The sequence below is a fragment of the Oreochromis niloticus genome, linkage group LG15 (assembly GCF_001858045.2).
Source record: "Oreochromis niloticus isolate F11D_XX linkage group LG15, O_niloticus_UMD_NMBU, whole genome shotgun sequence".
In the NCBI taxonomy this organism is placed as follows: Eukaryota; Metazoa; Chordata; class Actinopteri; order Cichliformes; family Cichlidae; genus Oreochromis; species Oreochromis niloticus.
The window spans coordinates 16,927,167-16,949,557 of NC_031980.2; the positions used below are offsets into that span (position 1 = coordinate 16,927,167).

The 22,391-nt window shown below is 39.5% G+C and overlaps 1 protein-coding gene across 13 annotated transcripts in view; it reads right to left on the minus strand.

Moving 5' to 3' along the window:
* The window catches only part of syne2a (spectrin repeat containing, nuclear envelope 2a), an 86,940-nt gene that overhangs the window by 59,914 nt on the left and 4,635 nt on the right, over window positions 1–22,391 (minus strand). For 10 of the 13 annotated variants that reach the window (XM_025898929.1, XM_019345789.2, XM_019345793.2 and 7 more), the window contains 42 exons: window positions 22,292–22,387; window positions 22,096–22,173; window positions 21,911–22,003; window positions 21,500–21,696; window positions 21,104–21,303; window positions 20,753–20,853; window positions 20,506–20,595; window positions 20,206–20,319; window positions 19,986–20,123; window positions 19,350–19,514; window positions 19,093–19,205; window positions 18,772–18,940; window positions 18,458–18,554; window positions 18,153–18,349; window positions 17,844–17,996; window positions 17,583–17,720; window positions 17,379–17,480; window positions 17,116–17,283; window positions 16,847–17,005; window positions 16,039–16,761; window positions 15,509–15,643; window positions 14,908–15,063; window positions 14,616–14,782; window positions 13,630–13,966; window positions 12,362–12,477; window positions 12,061–12,181; window positions 11,687–11,856; window positions 10,955–11,105; window positions 9,983–10,866; window positions 9,517–9,675; window positions 9,249–9,399; window positions 8,967–9,125; window positions 8,200–8,367; window positions 8,009–8,110; window positions 6,991–7,194; window positions 6,532–6,737; window positions 5,080–5,187; window positions 4,006–4,303; window positions 3,329–3,507; window positions 2,600–2,915; window positions 558–722; window positions 42–380 (listed from right to left, as the gene is read on the minus strand). In XM_025898929.1, the coding sequence (XP_025754714.1) occupies window positions 42–380; window positions 558–722; window positions 2,600–2,915; window positions 3,329–3,507; window positions 4,006–4,303; window positions 5,080–5,187; window positions 6,532–6,737; window positions 6,991–7,194; window positions 8,009–8,110; window positions 8,200–8,367; window positions 8,967–9,125; window positions 9,249–9,399; window positions 9,517–9,675; window positions 9,983–10,866; window positions 10,955–11,105; window positions 11,687–11,856; window positions 12,061–12,181; window positions 12,362–12,477; window positions 13,630–13,966; window positions 14,616–14,782; window positions 14,908–15,063; window positions 15,509–15,643; window positions 16,039–16,761; window positions 16,847–17,005; window positions 17,116–17,283; window positions 17,379–17,480; window positions 17,583–17,720; window positions 17,844–17,996; window positions 18,153–18,349; window positions 18,458–18,554; window positions 18,772–18,940; window positions 19,093–19,205; window positions 19,350–19,514; window positions 19,986–20,123; window positions 20,206–20,319; window positions 20,506–20,595; window positions 20,753–20,853; window positions 21,104–21,303; window positions 21,500–21,696; window positions 21,911–22,003; window positions 22,096–22,173; window positions 22,292–22,387 (8,082 nt within the window). The remainder of the gene's footprint in view (window positions 1–41; window positions 381–557; window positions 723–2,599; window positions 2,916–3,328; window positions 3,508–4,005; window positions 4,304–5,079; window positions 5,188–6,531; window positions 6,738–6,990; window positions 7,195–8,008; window positions 8,111–8,199; window positions 8,368–8,966; window positions 9,126–9,248; window positions 9,400–9,516; window positions 9,676–9,982; window positions 10,867–10,954; window positions 11,106–11,686; window positions 11,857–12,060; window positions 12,182–12,361; window positions 12,478–13,629; window positions 13,967–14,615; window positions 14,783–14,907; window positions 15,064–15,508; window positions 15,644–16,038; window positions 16,762–16,846; window positions 17,006–17,115; window positions 17,284–17,378; window positions 17,481–17,582; window positions 17,721–17,843; window positions 17,997–18,152; window positions 18,350–18,457; window positions 18,555–18,771; window positions 18,941–19,092; window positions 19,206–19,349; window positions 19,515–19,985; window positions 20,124–20,205; window positions 20,320–20,505; window positions 20,596–20,752; window positions 20,854–21,103; window positions 21,304–21,499; window positions 21,697–21,910; window positions 22,004–22,095; window positions 22,174–22,291; window positions 22,388–22,391) is intronic. The other 3 variants (XM_019345788.2, XM_019345796.2, XM_019345798.2) reach the window with 3 other exon arrangements.

A 22,391-nucleotide genomic window follows, 5' to 3' on the forward strand; every position in this document is an offset into this window, starting at 1 on the left:
TCAGATATATATCAACATTTCAAAGTATATGTTCATGTTACCTGTATCATACACCACTGTTGTTTCAGCTGGCTGATATCAGGCAAAGCTTCATGGGTATCGGAAAGATTCTCGACACCTTCAGCCAGGTCTTTAAGAGCTGTGTGCACATACAAGGCTTCTTTTTTAACTCGCTGAATGCTTTCATCACTGTTCACTTTAAGCTGTGCCAGAGTCTCTCCGATTTTACTCTCTAGTGCCCTCTTGTGGTTTTGAAGGTTGCTGACTTGTTGGGTCAGACTTATTCGGGCCTCAGCTGTTAAACTGACTGTAATGGAGTCCTTGAGAGTTACAAGCTGAAAAAGATCTTTTTCAGTGCCTGTTACTTCTTGTAGCAAAACCTAAAAAAGTGACAAAAAAACAGTGACTATGAGGAGAAACCCCCTATAGATGGTTACATTTTTGCATACCCAACATTTCTTCAATGTATTTTTTTTTTAATATTGTTAAACAATGTTCTTTTTTAATGTAAGAGCTTGTACACAGCTCATCAAGTCAGTTTACTTAATGCATCTCACCTCCAGAGTTGCTATATAAGTGTTTGTTCCTGCTGAGTTTTCTTTCTGGGCTTGACAGGCTGACATCCTTTCCTGTAGGGACATCAATTTGTGGCAACAGTGCTGCAGCAAGTGGCCAAATTGTTCCTCGTTACTTGCATCTTCCTCAAGGCGGGAACACACTCCCTGTGGATGATGCAGGTAAAACAAGGCACACTCAGAAGGCTTACACACAAACAGACTGAAACACAACCCATTAACTGACCACACTTCATGCTCCAAAAGTGTTCATGTCACATTATGATAAAGTGGATGAAACGCAACCTGCTGCTGTATGTATTGTGACTTTAATGCCAGAGTCCTGGCCCAAAGGAAATGAGCAACCCCTGGTAACACTGTGTCTAGCACACAAGGAAAATAAGAAATGAATGAATGATGCTACTGTACATTTAATTTATCCATAGATCATGTCATATTATACTACAAGAGCATAGAATTAAAAAAAGAAAAGAAAAAAGAAGAAAACATTTCTTTTCAAATAAAACTCTGAACTCTGAGAAATAAAGTTAGGTCCATAATTTGCTGCACAAAGACAGCTCTTGTAGGTTTGCCTCTGAACAACCACAGTGGATTTTTAATCAAACAGTCGAGATTTTATTCAGACTTTCAGCTGTAGCAGCAGACGTAATACCTGAAATACATTCAAAGTATTGACTTTCAGTTTTATAGCTTTCTTTTCTTTTATCTCCAAAAAGATGTCAGCACAAGTTAAGGAGGTCATTATTACGCTGAAAAACCAAAATAAACCTATTAGACAGACAGCAAAAACTTTAGGAGCGGACAAATTAGCAAGCTGGTAAATTCTTAAAAAGAATGAATGCACTGACCAGCTCAGCCACGCCAAAGGTCCTGAAACACCATGTAAGAAAACTAAAGTACATGATGACAGAATTACTGTCAACATCTTCAAATCAAGTCAAGAAAACAATCAAGTAGAAAGATATATCATTGTCAACCAGTAAAACCTGCCTGTATGAATGGAAATGCAGAGGGTTTACAGCAAAGGGCAAATGACTGGTTACACTCAAGAACATCAATAGCAGGAAGACCAGATTAGACTTTGCTAGAAATCATCTAAAAGAGACAGAACAGTTCTGAAAACAATTTTTTTGGACAGATGAACACAAGATTAAGCTGTACCAGAATGACGCAAAGAGGAAAGTATGGAGGAGAGAAACAGCTTGTGATCTGAAGCATACCACATTATCTCTGGTCTGATGGTGAAGGGGGCGTTATAGCATGGGCTGGCAGTGGAACCAGGGCACTAGTGTTTATTGATGATGTGACTGCTGATAGAAGCAGCAGGATGGATTGTGAACTGTACAGGACTATACTCTCTGCTCAGATTCAGACAAATGCTGCAAAACTGATCAGACACAGTTTCACAGCGCAAATGGACAATGATCCAAAGCATACAGCAAAAGCAACAAAAGAGTTTCTCAAGGCAAAGGAATGGGATATTCTTCAATGGCCAAGTCAGCCACCTGATCTCAGACCAGTAGAGCAGATTTTCTGTTACTGAAGATAAGACAGAAGGCAGAAACAAACAAACAAGCAAGAGCTTAAAGTGGCAGCAGTAAACAGGAAGAGCATTTTATTGGAGGAAACAGCATTTGGTGATGGTGGTGAGTTCTAGACTTCAGGCGCTTCTGTTTGTTTGTCTAATTACTCTTGAGCCTCTAAACCGTGGAGCACTGTATATAAAAATGGCTGCAACTACCAAACAATGTAATTTATTTCTTAAACTTTTGGTTTTAAAGTTCAAAATCTGCACTATATTGGTTGTTTGTCTGATCTTTTTTATTTAAAATCCACTGCAGTGAAAAAATAAATAAATAAATAAATAAAATAAAATAAAATCCACTGCAGTGGCAAAACTACAAACACTGTGACAACAAATTATTGAACTTACCACATCGTTACCACCTAACAATGTGCAAATAGTGTTAGCTCAGAGACATTGTTGAATAGACATCAGTTAGATATTAGAAGTGTAATTTTACCTTTAGTTCTGCCATCAGTGCTGACCAGTGGGTGTAAAGCTCATCCCAGGAAGAATCTTTCCAGATGCTGTCTCTGGTTTGCTCAATCAGCTCATTTCTCCTCTTAGACAGGCTGCTAAGCGTTAACTGCAAGGATTCAGTTTCCTCCTGGAGTTGAAGGGCAAGAAGGCATCCTTGTTTACGCTCAGCTGTGCCAGGACAGGGAAATAAAGTGGGAAGCTGATCTTTTTGGCGCTGCAGCGCTTCCACTTTGTGGCAAACCTCCCTCCTTTGGTCCAGGTAAAAACAAGTGACCTCTGGATCAGCCTTTAGAGCGCTTAAGAACAATAATAACAAGAGATTAGAACCATTTCTGACTTAAACTGGACCATGAAAATTATTTAATTAAATCCCAGGATTTATAGCTGTTATTATGTAATGTGTAATAATTTTACTGCTTAGTTTCATTAGTTATTAAGTTCAGGAACAGTCCACCTGTTTTAAACGGACTGAGTCTTTTCTACTCTCCTGCAGCACTCAAAGCACTTTATACAACATGCCACATTGACCCATTCACACAAGCACTTTCTTCTATGCTTTTAAGTGCTTTATAGCTAACATTCATAGTCCAATAGATGCATCAGAGAGCAACTTGGGGTTAGTATCTTTCCCAAGGATATTTGGCATGCAGATTGGGGGATCGAACTACCAACCTTCCGATCAGTAGATGACCCGCTCTACCTCACTCACCTGTAATATGGTTCAACTGACTGCAAAGTCTCCCGCCACTGCTCCTCTGCTCTCTGAACAGTGTCCTGAACTTCCCTCTTCAGGTCATCTTCATTCAACACCCTGTGGCACAGACCATCTCCGGTAACTCTGAGCTCTTCCAGGCGAGCCTCCCCCTCTAACTCGGCACTCAACACTGCCTGTAATGGATTTTGTAGGGTTTACAAGTCAGTATATAACCTTAGTAAAACAAAAAAGCGGTTATAAAAAATCTCCAGGATTCTGCCTGTATGATAGATACTGTCAGCTTTGAGACACACATATAGATTCCAGAAAGTTCCCTGAATCTAACATCAGCTCTGCACAGCAAATGTACACTCCTTAGTTTTGAACAAGTTGGAACAAATGTAGAGAAAAAGAAAGCACCAACACCACACCCTCATGTGACATTACACACAACTGTAGGCACACCCACGTCACAATCACTTATATGAGAGTAAGAAGATTTGTTGTTCAATATTCCACAAGCAATCAAGCCTTTCTGTCACCTCTCCTCACAGGTACTTAGCAGATGCATGTATGTATGATACAGACTTAAGGAGCATACTTTCTTATAAAATGCGCTAAATAAAATTTATGATTTAAATGACATGTAGTGAAACTGAGTAACTTAGTATGTGCAGGCAACATTTTCTTACTTGAGCACAGTGAAGTTTTTGCTCTAACGGAGTCTGAATCCGGGGGCTTTCAGCAAGTGGAGAGTCTACAGCTTGTCTCAGATCACTGATCCATGATTGTGTGGACTTGAATAAAGCCTGAAACACCTCGATTTCCTCCCTCAGAGAGGAATGCGTCTCCTTAGAGTCACCTTGTATTTTAATGTATGAGTTGTTGTATCGTTCCAACAGCTTTTTACTGTCCTCCACCACCGCCAGCTGCTGAAGGTTGCTGCTTTGTAAAGATGACACAAGCTGACTGAGGAGCTCTGTCCTCACCCTGCAGAGAAATCAAAGCTGTTAATGCTAATGATGGGGTCAAATCTAATGTTTCCATGGTAGAGTCAAAGCACACTGAAGTGGTAGCGACTACTGTGTGTGATATTAAGCTGGGTGTGTCTCAAAATGAAAGTGACAGTGGTTAATCAGCATTACATGATTGATTTTTTTAATTAAAATATTTACTCCAGCTCTAATTTAAAAATATATATAAAACAAGTGCTTTTTATCTACAATATAACAGACTTTTGCGTAATTAAAACACACATGGAGTAAAGAATGAGTCACCTGACAAAACAATACACAGCTTCTAAGATTCCTGACACTTTGGTGAGCATTAGTCAACATCACAGCACTGAACACCTGCATGTTTTTTTCAGGTTTGTTTGTCTTTACTGTCGCTCTGCTATTCTCACGTTTTCACATTTCTATCTGATATGTAGCACTGGCAGCACTGTCGCTTTCCAGCCTTCAAAAGTCTAAAGTAAACACATCAGCCTCCATATCTTTATTTGTAATCAGGAACCCCCAACATATTCAAATATATGTGAATTTAAAATACATTGGAATACTTCAACAATAAAATCAATACTGCTCGTATGTATTGGTGTAAATAAAAAATAAAACAGCTAGGTAAATGTTTAAAGCATATTTTCAATTATACTGCAAAGTATACATATATTGTATGTTATCAGGCAGTATACGGGCCATGAACACGTCCAAGTTGTTGCAAATCTACATGGAGAGTGACACACCTTCTTCAGGAGAAAGGTTTACCTTTGTTGAAGCGCTTCTTCTTCCAGAAGACTTAGATCCTCTTCCTTTGCTGTTTTTTCCTCAGCAGCATGAAGCCACTCCTCGAGATGGTCCCTCTCTATTTGCAGCCTGAAACACACAAACAGCATAAATACATTATATGTCCATACCACAAACACATTAATATGCTATATGCTATAGGTTCAAACAACATTACAGTGAAAAAATGGTTCTGCCACATAATTCATGACTGACTCAGCAAACCAGACAAACCTGTTTTGATGTCTTTCTTCTCTTTGGTTTAAGCACTGTGACTCTGTAAGACTTTTTCTGCTTACAGCTGTTTTACATACAGAGTAAGAGCAAATTTGACTGGATGGTAAGTTTCAAGGATGACTCTGATGAGTCCTTCTTGTTTTGTCACTAAATCCCCAAAAAGATCGAACCTAATAATAGGAAAACAAACCGAGGCCAAATGACGATCATTTCATCTTCTGTTCTTTCCCCCCATTACAAGGACCATGCTCATTCATTACAACAAATATAGTACCTGAAGTATATTTGCATTCAACCCCACGTACAGTATCCAGTAAAATGTGCAGTAACTTCCAAAGTGGTCCTCAATAATGGTGAGTCCTCCTGTTTGGTTAATAGCTTTGATAAAAGCTATAGTGCCCACCTCTTACAGAACATTAGCCCATCCTTTTTTTTTACTTTTACATTTTTGCAATTAAAAGAAATGCAACAGACGGGGGAATGTGAGACACACTATGATAATTAGGTGTCTCCTTTTTGCCATCTATAGCCAAATGCTTTTAATATTTACAGTACTGTGCAAAATTCCTGAGCCTTTTCTTTCTTTACATTTTGCTAGGAAAGTGAGAACAAGATGTATACATTGCAAAGTGCTTAAAGGTGCAATTTAAAATTGGTTCTTAGCTTAACTGTCTGTTATATGTAGACAAAAGACTGATTCACTCTTTGAATTAGGTGCCTTTATTGTGCTCATAGGTCATTGTTGGCATAACAACAGCAATAAAAAAATTCCTCTGGAAATTTTCAGGCACAAGGATTGAAAAGCAGCCAATGTCTAAAGTAAAACTTTCAAAGTCTTGAGAACAACTGACCACTTCAAAAAACATTATAAGTGACTCAAGATTATTGCACAACACTGCACAAGCATGCACTGTTTTCAAAATATTTGACAGAGCAATATTACTCTTAAACAAACTTCCTAATATAATTTATTTCCTGTTTTCTTTATGCCAATCCCATGATGACAAACTGTCAAGTCACCAAGCACATGTTAGCCAAAAATTCCTGCCCAGCAGCTCTCTTAAGTTTGTTTACATGCCACATTAATGAGTGGTGGCTTAAATTTCCTTTTCATTGTAGATGCATGTATCTGTACACATTACATGACACAGATGCACCGCAACACTAGAAATTTATTCTGTATGTGATGTCTATTACCTGTCCAGATCACGAATATTCCTCTCAGTCTGTTCTTCTACTTCAGAGAAGAGCTGATGGGTGTTTCTGACTTTTTCCTGTAGCTGGATCCCTTCCACGGATAGACTCTGTAAGCTATCTGGACCTGTAATAGAGGCCAAGACATGCACGTCCTCCAACAGGCTCTCTGCCTGCTCATCCTGGGACTGGAGCTGCTGACACAACTCCTGCAGACAGATAAAATAAAGACTGGGTGTGATTACCATCTATTTCTTGTTTAATTTGGCCTGTTGTAATACGAAGGCATACATGATGACTAGGAAATACAAAAATCTTCACGATATTTGTGTCTGTGTTTTCCCTTCAGCCCGTATTAATATCTACCTCGTCTGACAGACAGTGCTAATTTGATATTATCTTGTATCTATTAATGTGTTTTATGTGTTTTCATTATTTCATATGTCTTATTTAAACCCTTACCTTAAGTTTTGCAAGTACGTCTGCAACATCAGGACCACGAAGAGTAAGGAGGGAGTTTTGAATCTTCTGCAGGGAGTTGAAACACTCTTCCATCCTCCCAGTGATTTGCCCTTTAGTAATCACCATCTGCTTGTAAACATCCTCAGCTTCAGAAACGAGCTCCTTCAACTGCTCTATCTTCTTCCTCATCTGGGTTCCTACCACCTTGACAAAACAAAATTAATCATAAGAACTGACAAGCTCAATATACTGTTTGTCTCTGACAGACATGGAAAACATATTTAATCAGTTCAGAGATGCATCTGGCGCTTTGAAGTATCTGAATCAGGCACCAAAATATCCAAGAATTATTAGTTTTAATGTCACAAAAAGCAAAGACTCCTTTGTAATAGTGAAAATGACTAAACAACTGAAAATTTAAACTAGATTCAAGCAGGAAATACGTTCATAATTTCAAACAAAACTTGAGACTCATATTTTATTCAAAGTAAATCATATGAAAACATAGAAAACACATCAAATGTTTAACTCTTTCCTGCCTGGATGCCTACTGGGGGGGTAGGCCTTGTTTTTCTTTTTCAAACTGAGAATTTTCTGTCATATTTCAGGCCTGTCTCCACAACAAAGAGATTGGGTGTGCATCAGAGATTAGTGAGGGTCACCTCTGTCTATACAACATTCGAAGGCTACGCTTGGAAAAATCAGGTCCTATTCTAATGGTCGTCAAACCACGTCTGAAAAAAAGTTGTGACAGGGCCATGTTCACCATTGTGTAGGATCCCCTCTTCTTTTACCTTTTCCAACCTTCTTTTCCCCCATCACAACTTCTTTTTAGATGTGTTCCTTATTTAAACATTTGATGTGTTTTCTTTGTGTGAAAAAAATCATTGAAATTATTGCATTTTGTCTACATTTTACACAGTCAAATATTTCTGGAAGTGAAACAAAAAAACAAAACTACTGTATGTGTCTTTATTTCAGTCTAAACAGAAAATAAAACCAAAGGAACAATGCCTACCTGAAGCTCCGGAGGGTAATCTGCGCACTGAAGCAGTGTCTGAATCTCAGTGGCTCTACGGTGGAAATGCTGTATACTTTCCTCTTGAAGCACAATCTCATTCTGGTAACAGTGCGAGTGAGGTAAACATTATTATAGTTTAACTTTGAGATCATAACATAACTAAATGATACACAAGAGCTCCGTTTTACCTGCAGTGCCTTGATGTCATCCTCACACTGAAAGGATGGGCACTGAGCAAACACTGCTACTTTATCGCTGGTCCAGCGCTCCACTTCTGTCCCCTGCTGAAGGACCCCGTCCCACAGAGTCAAGGCTAGATGTAGGTTTTCAAGGCAGGACTCTGTTCTTTCTGATAACTGCAAATAAGTTAAATATCAGCAATGTTAACAACCTAGACCTACAATAATATGCATCTTTATCTATCTCATTTAAGATCAGCAACATTCGAAAATAATAGGAAATTGGGTGTAGTCAGGTTAATGCCAATGTAATAATCTGTAAAACTAACAACAAAGAAGTCAGCTGAAAAAATATATTATTAGAAAAACCTATTAATTCAATTACAATGTCAAATAATCAAGCACAAAGGTTAAACACGAGCTTTTATGTTTTGCTGTAGCTTTGCTGTTTTTTTTTTTATCTTGTTAGAAACAGCTGCCCTCTCATTTCTGAAAAGCGATCATTTTGCACCAGGTTCTGCCTCTTAGTATCCTTTTTTCCCTTAGATTGCTTTTACAGTTACATCCTCACATCACCAGCTCTTCTTGGAGGATGCAACAGATTGAATGCGATATCACTGGAGTTAAAAAAAATAACTTTCATATCACAAAAAGAATAAGTCAAACCTTCAAAGTTATGGAAAATAAATCTTTTTAAAACAAAACATGCAAAAAAAAGACAAAAATATGTTTTTTTTAAAAAGACAAAGTTAACAGTGTAAAGTGGATGAGCTTACATCCAGCCAGTGATCCATGAGAGCATCAGCTTCGCTCTCAAATGGGATGCATGTGCATTCTGGTATCTGCCGTAGGTGAGTGTGAAGCTGTCTGCAGACACTGCGGACCTCCTCTATACCATCTCCAAGGCTGTTCAGCTTTGCTTTTGTTTCCTGGACCTTTAAAACCACAGACACACAAAAATATGGATTATGCCTAAATGATAAGTTTTCAGCACAAAGAGAAAAGTCAATGCTGTGATACATTTGTGTTCATTAGTCAAGCTTAACAGTGCGACTTACCTTAGTGTGTAGTCTCTGCAGTTTTTCTTTCCCCATGTAGGAGGTTTTTTCACTGACAGTGCTTTCTGCTCTCTGCAGTGTTGCGCTCAGCTTACCACGAATGCTCTGAAACCTCTTCAGCAGCTCTGTTAGGACACCACACTGCTCCAGTCTGTATGTGACCCATAACACAACACACAAAGCTCAGCAGAGTAACACAACTACGGAAGAGCTGCAGAAACAATCAAAGTTACAAACGTTAATAACCAAACACTACGCTGGATTTTACTTTTGAGTTACAGCTTTTGTTGCCTCCTCCCAGAGATCCTCCACCTCTCTGTTCTGACTCTCCTGTGGGATTTCCGACCGTGATGATGCACCTCGTACGTATTGCACTTCAGAGAGGAGGTCAGCGAGGCGACTTTCCAACTCTGTCAAGGTACGTGTCCTGCAGATAACAAAACAGGATATGTATGGAGCCTTCAGCTCCTTATAGAAACAGCAAAAAGCTGACCTTTGGATAAAAGTTAGTCAATATTATTCTGCCCATTAGTGTATCATTAAATCTGATATTATTATAAGTTTAAGATTATTGGAAACCTTTGGGAGCCCATCAAGATTTAAAGGATGATACGTTTGTTTTGATGAGTGTTTAGATGTTTTTCTGGTAGTGTTGATTATGTTTCATACTTTTTGATACTCCAGTTCAATTATAAAAAATAAAAGTACGTTGTTGTACCAGCTCGGTGTTGTACCTGTGTTGTAGAGCAGGCAGAGTGGGCTCCTGCAAGCTCAGCTGCTCAGCTGCCATCTTTGTCTCCCTCAGTGTTGTTAACAGGTTTGCTCTCCTCTGAACCAAATTCTCCATTTTTTCTCCCTCTTTCTTAACCTGGGTGGTTCTTCCCATTTGTCTCTGGTCTTTAGTTTCTAGGAGATCTTCTCGAGGTCTCCATGCTTGAGTCTTGTGCTGTTCCTCTACTTGAGTCTCTCCTTCCAGCTTAAGCCTTTTGGCGTCCAAACCTGACTCCTCATCTGGCTCACTTGAGGTGGGATCTTCTTGCATGTCCTGTTGCTGTAGGGAAGCATTACCAGACTTTGTCTGACATGTCTCCACAGTTTTAGATTTCTCGTCGTCCTGTATGTTCCGTTTTTCTAGGAGAATTATATCTTTTGCTCCCCATTTTTCCATCTCCACAACATGTACTGTGATGCATTTCACCACATCCTGACATGTCACAGGCGCACCATTCATGGTAAGACTAATCCCCACTGCCTTTAAACTACTGTCCACAGAATCAGATTGCTCAGTAGCAGCCTGCAACCTCTGCATTGTTGCATCCAAAGAATGTTTCTCCTGCTCCCAGTCTGCCTCGTGTTTCTGCTTGCTCGGGTCTTGGTTTGGCAGCACAGTTTGGATCTCAGCCTTGACTTCTCTCACTGTGGTCAGGAAGCGATCCAGAGCACAAACAGCTGACTGAACTTTCTCCAGTTGCTGTCTGAGCTGCTTGAAATGATGGATGCTATTGTGGAGGCCCCTGCAGAGGGATGAGGAGGATGTGGCTTCTGGCCCCTGACTTTCCTCTTTCGTGCTTTTTTCTGTTAGTATCCTCATTCCAGCCTGCAGCCTGTTGTCCATCTCCTATTCAAGAGACCAGGGATTCAAAATAATATTGTACTTTTCATATCATAAGTGCTAATTGCTTGAACACATGGTTTTAAACCTATACCTTTAAATCATGTAATATTGTTGAATCAGCCAAAGTCAGAGAAGAGATATCCACAGGCTGTCCAATGATCTGGTTCAGTTGTTGTGTGATCAGTGTCTTCTGGTCATCTGCAGACTTCATCAGGTCAGCAATGTTCTCCAGAGATGCCATTCTACCCCAAACACAAAGCAGGAGCAAAACTGAAAATTTTTGCCCTTTGTGAAATAGTCCAATGAATTTGTGATAGTTGTGGTTGTAGTACTAGGTAGTATGGTCACTGTGTTTGTACTAAATTGCCATTAGGGCTACCTTAAGAATGTTGTGTCAAACATGCTAATACTACTGTAAATCTGTTAGTATTTAACAGTCTTTTAACAAGAAAGCTGTAAACACTGAACAAACTAAACTAAATTGAGCAACTTATCACTAACTGCATACTTTCACAGACAAACCATATGTCCCACAGACCATATGTCAGTTCATGCAGCCTAGTAGAGTGCATGCACATATAAACACATGCATATAATATCTGTTTTCATGTAGTAGTCGCTTTATATCTTCAGCTTCAACATAAACACCCGATTTCCACATATGCTCTGTGTTGCTACTGTAAAATAAACTTAAAGTAAGTTTTTAAATGGGCAAGGAAGTAGCTACTTTAATTTAAAATTGTCTAATATTTGCAAGAAAAGCACTAACTGTATGAAACGCACATTAAAATTGGTAATTTTTTATTTAAGAGAGTAGCTGCACCTGGTCTGTAGGCAGACTTGTTGTTCTCTCCACTGCTGAGTCAGCTGTCCCTGCTCTCGTTCCACTTCACTCCAACCCTCCTCCCTGGTCATCGGCTGGGAAAACTGGGAAAACCGTGCATACTGGAGCTCAACATCAAACCAAAGTGCTTCTGTCTCTTGTTTCAAGGTCTGTTGAGGTGAAACATGTTTACGAAACAATCACAGCAATAATATTTTAAGCCAAAAGTTAGAGATTACAAACAAATTCATGCTTAACAATTGTAAAAACATTCTAGTATGCAGTTGACCACAGTTAAGACATAATAATTAACACATATGTAAGAGTAGGACTTGAAAAAGAGAATTCTGGTGAAAGTAAGTGCTCAAACTTGCCTGTAGATGCTTCTTTTGGTTCTGCAGGGCAAGGATAGAGACTGGATCTGGGATAAATGACTCCAAAAGTAGCTTGTTCTCCTGAACCTGAGATTTAAATGCTGAGCAGAGCTTTCTATAACTAGAGAGAGATTTACACATTGTTTCATTATTAAAATTTCTGAGACTGACTGGGAAGCAAATATGATGCAAAATCAGTGACGTCCAGTAAATCTTACTAGCATATTAGTATTTTACAAGCTGTCAGTTCTAAAAACAACACCAATGTCAACTAAAGTATAACTGGGGTAGTGACTCATACCTCTCCTGCACTTCCTGTTCAGAGGGATGTTCTTCTTGAGATGGAGCAGCTGGCTCTGAGATGATGGTCCACTGTGCTTCCTGCTTGGTCTCCACTGTGTTGCTCCTAACAACTGCCTGCGAGGTGAGAGAGTTGCATAGTAACAGTCCAGTAAAGAAAAGAGGAAAAGATGGAGCAGTGAGCCTATCCAATTACCAAGGATTAGCACTCTGCAGCCGGTGCTTTTCCTTGTACAGCCAATAAAACTCCTGAATTAGTTTCTGACTAGGAAGGTTTCTTTAAATGAACAAAGTAAATGACATTTAATAGAGTTATTAACGTTTTACCTGTGTAGTCTGCTGCATTTTTTATGCACTGTCAGATATTCCACTATTAATGTCTGCAAGCTCTTCCAGAATGAAACTGTTCATTTATAGTGCCTACTGTAATTTAGAGCAAGTTTGTGACTGTAAAATATAAGTATGTAATCTAAGTTCATAGTCCTGGAGCTGGGATTGGTATACAATAGATTTTATAGTACAATACTATTAGCTGCATAAACATTTTGTCACTATGAAATATAGCATTAAGATTCTCTTTCTTGGTGTTTTGAAATTATGACAAATCATGGAGAAAAGATGAAGAGTGCTAGCACTGTTCACATTCAAATACACTGGACACCACATCACCATGAAGCACAGAATAACTGAAATACCCATCCATCCTTTTTCTCTTGCTGTTCATATACTATGGCTTTTTCTTTAATTCTTTGTATAATAGAGTCCCAGATTTGGGAGATTTGTGGTTGTAAATCGTGTAGAATATTAGAATTAGTTATAAAATCCCAATTTAAAGCTAGTGGCTGATCAAATAAAAGGAAATAGTCATCATTTAAAATACAGTCTTGCTATTGCTATGACAAAAGATATCTGTACACAAAAAGTGGACATAGATTTGCAGTGTTTTTTCATTGCTGCTGTCTTATCCATAGACCCATCACCATGTCTCACATCTTTCAGTTCAGATTCCAGCCTGATTAGCGCTCCAAATAAAACTTTTAGATAAATATTTTAATAACAAATCTAATTTTATTTGCAATTCAAATTTTGATTTCAACATTTATCTTTGTGTTCCTAGATTTCAGTTTTGAATTTAAATATCTTGACTTGATTGCATAAAAAAACAATAACTCCATATTATTCTCAGAGCTCGCAAAGTACCAAAACATAGAATTGAGGAACTGAAGAAAAACAAAACTGAAGAAGATCAGTGATGTAATCTGAGCATACCTGTGTATGAGCTTGGATTTGCTGACTGCTCTCTGCGTAGTGCAGTAGACGGGCTTTCAGCAGCTGCTCTTTGGCTCGAAGTGAAGGCTTTGGATTTTGTTCTGACCTGCCGTCTCTGTTTGTTGTCAGGTGGACCTCACTCTCTGTTGGGACTTCCTGAACTTTCAGTTTGAGGATATCACCATGAGGCTGCACTGACACAACATGAGAAACGGGCGAGAGGCCTTCATGTGGGCTGTCATCGCTTTGTTTCTGTGGGAGACTGTTGCTCGGCTGTGTGTTGGCCGACACGTCAGTCGCGCTCAGTGGGGCGTCTCCCCCAGGCTGCCGTCCCCTGCTGAGATAAGAAATGTTTATCGGGGGGATGTCAGGGGCAGCCAGTTCGAACCGCTCATTCAAACAGACATCTGATTAAGATTAATAGACCGGAAGGATTACAGAGTGACAATTGTAAATAAAAAACGGTCTTCTTCAAGTAAATCACTTTGAATTCAAGTCACAATTCTACAACTTGAAAAATGATTTAAGGGTAAGTTCAAACGCAACAAGATTCTAATCGAGTTCAGTCTAATTTAGGCAAATAGAGTTTTCACAATCTAAATTAGACCTTCTTCCTGCAATTTTAACTTCCTTTTGAGTCTGAGCTTTCTTTTTGAAACCCAGAGGAATTTCATCAGTGTTGCTCGTGTCTGACTTTCAGCAAACTTACAAAGAAAACTACTGAGCCGATAGGCATGAACATTGTTGGAGAGATGGCACCACTTTCTTTGAAACTGCAAAATAGGGCCTCGCCTTTGTAGTTTTCAAATCAAACAGAGCATCAAACTGAAAAATCAACTGAAAATTATTTCTAGATGTAGGAAATAAAAGTCTGACAATAATGATAAAAACAGTTTCAATTAAAGAAAAATCGAACAAAAGGTCAAATTGAAGAACATTTCAGATTTCTGATTTCTGTTTCTTTCCTAATGTTAGCGTTTTCAGACCTGTTAGCTGGGACTGCAGCATCACTGGGTTGTGTTTCCTCTACTTCATCTGACTCGCTCAGCTGCTCTGTAGCGAGGCAGGAGGATTTCTTTGGCGTCAGTGTTTCGCACAGCTCTCTGAGGGATTCAACACGTTCCTCAATAGATGCGGCTCCCTCAGTGACAGCCTGGGAGAAATATGAGCTCCTGAGAAGCTGAAAGCAAATCTTTCTTTCTACAGTAATTTGACCATCTGCCAGGCAGATACAAACACAGCACAGTCCCATGTTAATACTATGTTAGAGACAAGTACCTGCTGCTGCTGCAAAGAATCATCGTCAGTCTGGTCAGTAGATTCATGGACAGTGTTAGTATGCATTTCACACTGCACGACAGAAAATGACTGCTTCCTTTCTCTGATCTTTGACCACAAGATCGGAATAAAGGCAGCCATTTCTCTGCGTACATCCTGCGCATGACAAAAGCAAGCAGACAACATTTTTAACCAAAGTTTTTAGGAAAAAAAACATTCAAGTTTACCGGATTAATTTGTGAAGACGCTCACACACAAAAAGATTCTTGAAAAGACCAAAACAAATCCTGTATGACTGGATCGTATTTTACCTAGTATTACGTGTTATTTTCCACTATATAAAAACATCCACTGTTTTATGCCTATGACCAAAAAGCAAAAGAATATCACAGAATGACTTCATTATAACTGAGATGTGGTCTGTTTCTTTTAACAATATAATAAATATAATCCCCTTTTAGGTAGTGATACTGGTTATAATGTAAAGTAAGAAAGATTTACATGTGCTTGTGAATGATTTAGGTATTTGGTTCAGGGTATCCAGGTCAAATGACTGGATCAGTCAGTCAATTACAGACTATGTGTGCAGTTCCTGTCATACCTCCCACTGATTTCTCACTGAGTCAGAGAGGAGCATCAAGTCCTGGAGCTGGGATCCAGAGCAGAAAGCCCCAAAACCCTCCACTGCACAAAGGAACTCTTCGAGCATGGCAGGCTGCAGAATTTTTAAAGCTTTCTGCACAGAAAGACATATAGCTGTACACAGATGCACAACGATACTGATAGCAACACAAATCAAAATACCAGAGACCTTGAAAGAAAGTGTTTGAATTATGAAGATTCAGGTAAGTTTCAAGGCCTTGGTGTTTCAGCAATGAAAGCATCTAAATTACATTAAAGCCTCTGTTTTAAATGTTTAATAAGTAACAACTGGGCGGATGTCTGCCTTTAAACTCACCCTGAAATGTTGTCAAAGTAAGAACTCCAGAAAATAATTAGCAAATCAGCTGTGTGATCACTAGTAATTCAATTACATTTGTTGATTTGAGTCAAAATGAAGTGACAGTTGAAAACATCTGTTAGGGATAGTGACGGCCTTCTTAATTTGTTCTGTGATGTTTGGTATCGTACCTGTTTCTTCTTGGCTTCCGACTCTGAAATCTCTTTGCCACCAAATAACTTCATCGCTTGCTGAATGCGTCCTTGCAGACGAAACCGGGCCTTCTCCAGCCTGCTCCTCGCCATTGACTGGGCTCTTGAATGGACTTCACTGTGGACCATAACTGGTGGCTGTGGAGGTTTACTGCTCTGTAGAGAGCTAGGTCCTGTGTTCTTGTGCTTGGTTTGAAACTGTACAGGTGAACTTCCTCCATATTTAGCAGGAACTGGACCCTCTGAACACTTTCCCTTGATAGGAGTTTGAGTCGTAGCAGGTAGTGGCTGATCATTTTCACTGAAACTTGAAGCTAGGGCATGTGATTTAGAAAATGACTGGGGCTGGATCAAAAGCTCAGATTCAGCTTCTTTTGCAGATTGAAGAAAAGGAGATTGAATATGTGTTACAGGTGGGTAACTGGTGACTATTTTGGGTGTAATAATATCTTTTTCATCATGTAATTTTCCCTGGAGATCTCTTGTCCTTTGTTGAGGAGTGGAAGCTGAAAGCTGATTTGAGTGCTGAGATTGGAGCATGATGTTCCCAATGTTCTCTACATGTTTGCTTCTGGCCACAACTAATAACCCAATCTCTGGCTGTTTCTTTGTCTGAAAGATTGTTTCAACGGCTGGTTGATTCTTAGGAAATTCACCAACTTCCTGCTTATACCCAAGAGAACTAAACATCCCCAGAATGTCCTAAAAAATGCAAAGCATGCAAATGAATAAAAGGGACTATTATGGGACCGAAAAAAAAGTTATTACAACTGTTGTTTTACTTTACCTGGCAGTGGGAGACTGCTTCTGTGACCCTGTCCTTCAAGCTAGAGGTGCTGAGGTGCTGCAGAGGAGAGGTTTTCTGTAGTATTGCAACAAGGCCCTGAAGATCCTGTTCCTCAGTTTTAACCTGGTTTGCCAGCTGGAAGCCTCGAGAGATTAGCCCCTGGAAGTGTTAACGCTTGTATTGAATTTAACAGCTTCATATATGCTTTATATTTTCCCTCTCTGACAAAACGCCTAATTAGAAACAACATGAAGCTTTGGTTTGCTGACTTTTGCTGTAGGCTCCATTGTAGGGTGTCCTCTGTGACTTTTTTCCTTTAGGTGATTGTAACAGTCCATCGCATCAGTGCTCCAACGATCCAGCTCAGCCAGACCACCTTCCAGCCTGGATGCAGCCTGCTGCAGCTCCCCACAGGCCCCCTCTGCTTCAACAACCATCTACAGTACAAATAAACACAGTCAGATTTAATAGTCTGATTTAATATTCTAGGAATATCAAAGATAATTTCCCTGCATCTCAGTGAGCATCCTACCTGTGGGAGAGTTTTCTGGATTTTTTCAATGTAGCTTGTTTGAAAGTCGGGAGAAGAGCTAAGAGATGACACGTTCACTTCTGCCATCTTTTTACTCAGTAACTGAAATTTTAAAAAGTATGAGACAGTAGCTCAGATAACAAAAAGATTTGTTTGTTTATTTAATATTTACTGATCAATTCAGCCTTTTGAAATTTTACTAACCTGTAATTTCTGTCTGATAGCCTTTAGTGGCACTGAGGCCACCTCAAGTGGCTGTCTGAGGAGCAGGCTGGCCTCCCGGGTCATTGAATGCACCATTTGAAGACATGATGCACCAGTACAGGGCTCTGATGATACTTCCTAAAAGACAAAATCTTTACTGATGCATGCTCTTTTATTTCCAATGTCTCTTTATGTCAAATACAAAATAAAAGACAAAAAAACTGGACTTGCATAAAATATTGATAATAGATGAATACTTACAAACATAGCCTTCTTCATGTATTCAGCCCACTGAATGTTGACTTTCCTCAACTGTTCGACCAGACTGAGACTGACTGACGTTTCCGTCACTTCTATGAGATAGTTCCCTGCCTCATTTAAGTGAGCTTGACGTGAAGTCCACTCACTAATATCCTACAGTATCCAAGTATTTTAAAAAACAAAGAAAAACCAGCAACAATGAGGATATTTTTGAAATGATTTTTTAAATGATGATGATAGGAGGAGAAAAGAGAAAGGAGATTTTTAAGTTACACAACAGTTACTACAGGACAAACAGGGTAAAGTTACCTGTGATGCAGCTGGGGACTGAATTCGTTTCTCCTGCTCCAGCCATGCCTGTAGAGAAGCAAGGTTTTTGTTGTACGTCTCCCATGCACACAAAACTCTCTCCATGGTACCCCTAGTAGCAGTCACAGCCTGTTTGACCATTTCAACTTCACTCTCTGCTTCCTTCACCTGACGAGTAACAAGCTGGAAATTTTCACCTGGAGTGTGAAAAGTGTGTGAAAGTCAAATCTTGTCTTAAAAAAACTAATTACATTATTATATTTCTATTGAGTTCATGACAATATGATTTTATGTTTACTCCATACTTAGCGCTGCTTTGCTGGTATAAACATTCGCCTTCTCCTTCAGGGTGTGCAGAGCGCTTGTCAGAGTGAAAAGCAGGTCTTGATGCTCAATTGTTTCCTAGAAAACAAATCATAGAAAATAATCAGTTTTTTCCTGTTCTTTTTGTCTTTCAGGAAGAATTTGATCCCAAATGACTCACTGGATGTAGCTTATTTATATTGTAAGGGCCTGACCTTGAAGTAACATGTAATAGAATATATGCCATCCACTGTTAGTCATCATTGGAATTAGTAATACAAGCCTTTACATATTACTCTCTCAGATATACACTCACATGCCAGTCCTGCAGAAAAACATGTATGGTCTCCTGAGACCTGTAGGGTGCTTTCCAGGACTGGACCTTGGCACGGATCTTGCTCAGGAGGTCCAGGATGCTGTGGCGGGACTCTTGGTATTCCAACTTGATCCCTCGATACTTGGTTGAGACCCGAATGCTGGTTAAACTGTTTGAAAATTAAGGTGCAAACAAACTGCTATCTTTTTTTTTTCAAACACGAGACTTGGAGATTTGTGCCTTTAAACATGCATATAGTGATAAAAAAAAAAATCATAATACATTCAGTAATTATAGGATTTTAACAATTGGGCCACATACCGTTTTCTTATCTCATCAAACTTTTCAAGGGGGACCACTATGTTCCCTGAGTCGTCCATGTTTTGATAAGTCTCAAGAATATTGACATAATGGCCCATTTCTTTATTTATATTCTGAAAAGTGAAAAAACATAGTAAACAAGATTCTTAATCTTTAATCTAAATAATGTTGCTCTTCAGAGTTTCAGGACACTGTTATCAAGTTTTGTCACAAGATCACATTTTCTTTCTTTGTATGTAGCTTCAAAACAAATGAACCTTTAGGCTATCCTGCTGAGCTCTTGCTTCTTTAGCGGCATCTGAATGGTCTTTCACTTTCCCTGCGTCGTCTGCAAGCCCTGCCTCTGCACGCTGCAGCCATGCAACAACAGAGTCCAGAGGAGGAGGAAGACTCAGGTCCAAGTCTGCTTTACACCTCTGCAGCTGCAGAATGACACACATATACAAACAACTTGATATGAGCCATCTGCTTCACTAAAATGAGCAGTTTTCTATACTTTCCATAAATATTAAAATAATGTGGCATTACTGGCATTATTGTTACGTGACTCTTAACTGTTCCTGTTAATACTACAGTGTAAAATCGCTGACAGTTGTTGTTTGATGGAAAGAGATGTTATACCATGAGTGAGTTCATGTGCGGGGTTATTGACCCTGTGAAGCACAATGTAGTACAACAAAACTGTTCAATAAAAAGCCCCTTTCTGCTTGGGGTTGAATAACATGCTCAACCTCTGTGTGGAGGTGTGTTGTAAAGATTCCTCAGCTCACCACAATAATTAAAATAATGTCCCCACGAATGTCCCCAACAGCGTAACAAAAAAATACCAAGGTTAATAACTAAAACCCTGAATGTGACCTTGCTGCTTATTATGCAAAAATACATTTCCTGACCTCTTCCTCCAGTTGATCCCACGCTGTCCTAAGAAAACACTGCTGCTGACTCAGCTCAGGGCGGCGTCTTAGGGCAGCCAGGAGGGTCATCACTGGTCTCCGTTGCTCAGTGAAGGAGCCAGCGAGGCTCTGAAGCACCTGATAAATCAAACGTGATAACTCTTTAACCTTACAACCTACACACGCTGAACATGTAATTTAATCCTTAATACTGCATTACCTGATATTTTTCAGCATAGCTTGAGTTCTCTGCAGCCTTCCATGAATCTGACAGTTCCTGATAGGCTTGTTCCAGCCAGCGTGTCACTTGCTGTGCTCGTTCACTTGGAGAAACCTAAATTTTCATAACCAAAGCTGTCAGTAACGATCATTGCAGTGTTAGAAAAAGTGTGTTAGGGCCACGCGATCAAGCAGTTCATGCCATTACAAGAGAGTTAGACAGTTATGAGCCATTAATTAATAGAGAAAAGAAAGACCTCCATAACAAAAGTGACAGAGTGATAAAGGATTCATTGTGTACCTCGTGTACTGGTGAGACAGCAATTGCTGGAGTAAAGTGTGCAGGCAGAGTCTCAGGTGAGCAAAAGGAGGGCTGGGCCAAAGGAAACAGCTATAGCACCACCACCAGATCAAACCATGAAAAACAGTATTGAAAGGAGGAGGACAGAAAGATGGTTGACCACCTTTACATTCATGAAGGTTCTTGTAGAAGACCAAAAGACAGCAGGATGTGCTGAAAAAATGTGAAATGTGATCTCATCGCTAACCTGGAGGTGGTCATCAGGTGCTGGCATGTCACTGGAGTATTGCAGAAACTGGGCAACATAGGTCATGATAGACTTTTCATCAGGACTGCTAACATCAACATCTGAGGTGAAAGGCAATGAGAAAAATTTGATTTAAAATTCTCTCATTAGTTTGCTTTTGTTTTCTTCTTTTTGCATAATACTCAAGTTTTCAGGTTTGCCTATTAGAGAATCAAAGCTTAGTTTGGGGGGGAGTGTTTTTTTAAATCAATCTAAACCTTTTGGAGTCATTCCTAGGAAAAGGTCATCTTATTATCCAGAGTTACAACAAATATCACTGTAAAACGCCCCCTAACATTTTATCAGTCTCACCCTGAGGTTCCAGCAGGCGGGGTATATGCAGCTCTTGCTCAGCAAGGTGAAATGCTTCTTCCAGGTTCTCCTGGTTGCTTCTGGATTGGACCAGTGAGAGATCAACCAACTGAGGCCTGAGAGAAGACAGGATGGCCAGGAAGACCTCTCCACTTCTCCAGCTTGACTTAAAGTCCTTCACATTAACAGAGCAATGAACTCTAGAAAGAGGAAGACAAGGTCCACAACCTTTAGATGACTAACGCATTGATCACTTAGATGGGTCGCACTGAGAAGATTAAAAAATGACAAAAAAAATATTACTAATCATTGAAAACTCAAGATACCGGTGTAAAAATGGTTACAGCATAAACATTCTAAATATTAAAATTTATACAATATTAAAAAAAAACTCACTTTTTGCATTGGTCCCTGACCCACATGAGCAGGGCCTTCTTGGCAGATACACGGAAACGTCTGTGGAGCGGTGATGTCCGACCTGCGGGGACCGGACTAGCTGGAACAGGGCTGCTGGACCAAGAGTCCAGGCTGGAGAGAGAGTCGAGGGAGGAATGACGCGAGCTGAAGGAGAGCGCACTGGCCAGCTCCTCAATCTAAAACAAACAGAGATGGTAAACATATTGTGCATTAACTGATCAATACCTTCATAAAGTTAAACTTAGAATCAGTGCAAGGATTTTTAAACAACTGTGATAAATCTTAACATGTTTTTTTTCCTTTTTTTTAATAATTGTTAATTTTTTTACACAGTAGGTCAGAATGTCCTGCCATTAGTATCTGAGTAATGCTTCATTCCACTGTACTCACATGACAGTGGAGTATGACGGTCCATACAAGGCCTAGGATGATGGATGGCCGCCCATCTATGATATCTGGGATGTTAATGTTCACCAGTTTGACCTGAAGTACACCGAACAACAGCGGCAAAAGCATTAAACAAACTACAGACACAGATATATTATATGGTAATGTTTTTCAGTGTGCAAACGTACATTTTTTTTCTTGAGAAATTTTAATGCTGTCTCAATATTGGCCCTCTGCTGGAAAACCCCACGACCTTTTTGTCTTTTCTATAAAGACAGTGGCAGACAGTTCTCAATATCAGTTATGACATTTTATCTTCCCAATAGTTGTCTTCACATAAGGAGAAAATTAGAATTTATTCATTTCACTGATGTTAAAACTCACCATCATCTGGCCACTCATCACCTCCAGCAGGTCGAGCAGCTTTGACCCATCTCTGAGATCAGAAAATAGGTCTGACACAAATGAGGGTGGGCTTCCCTGT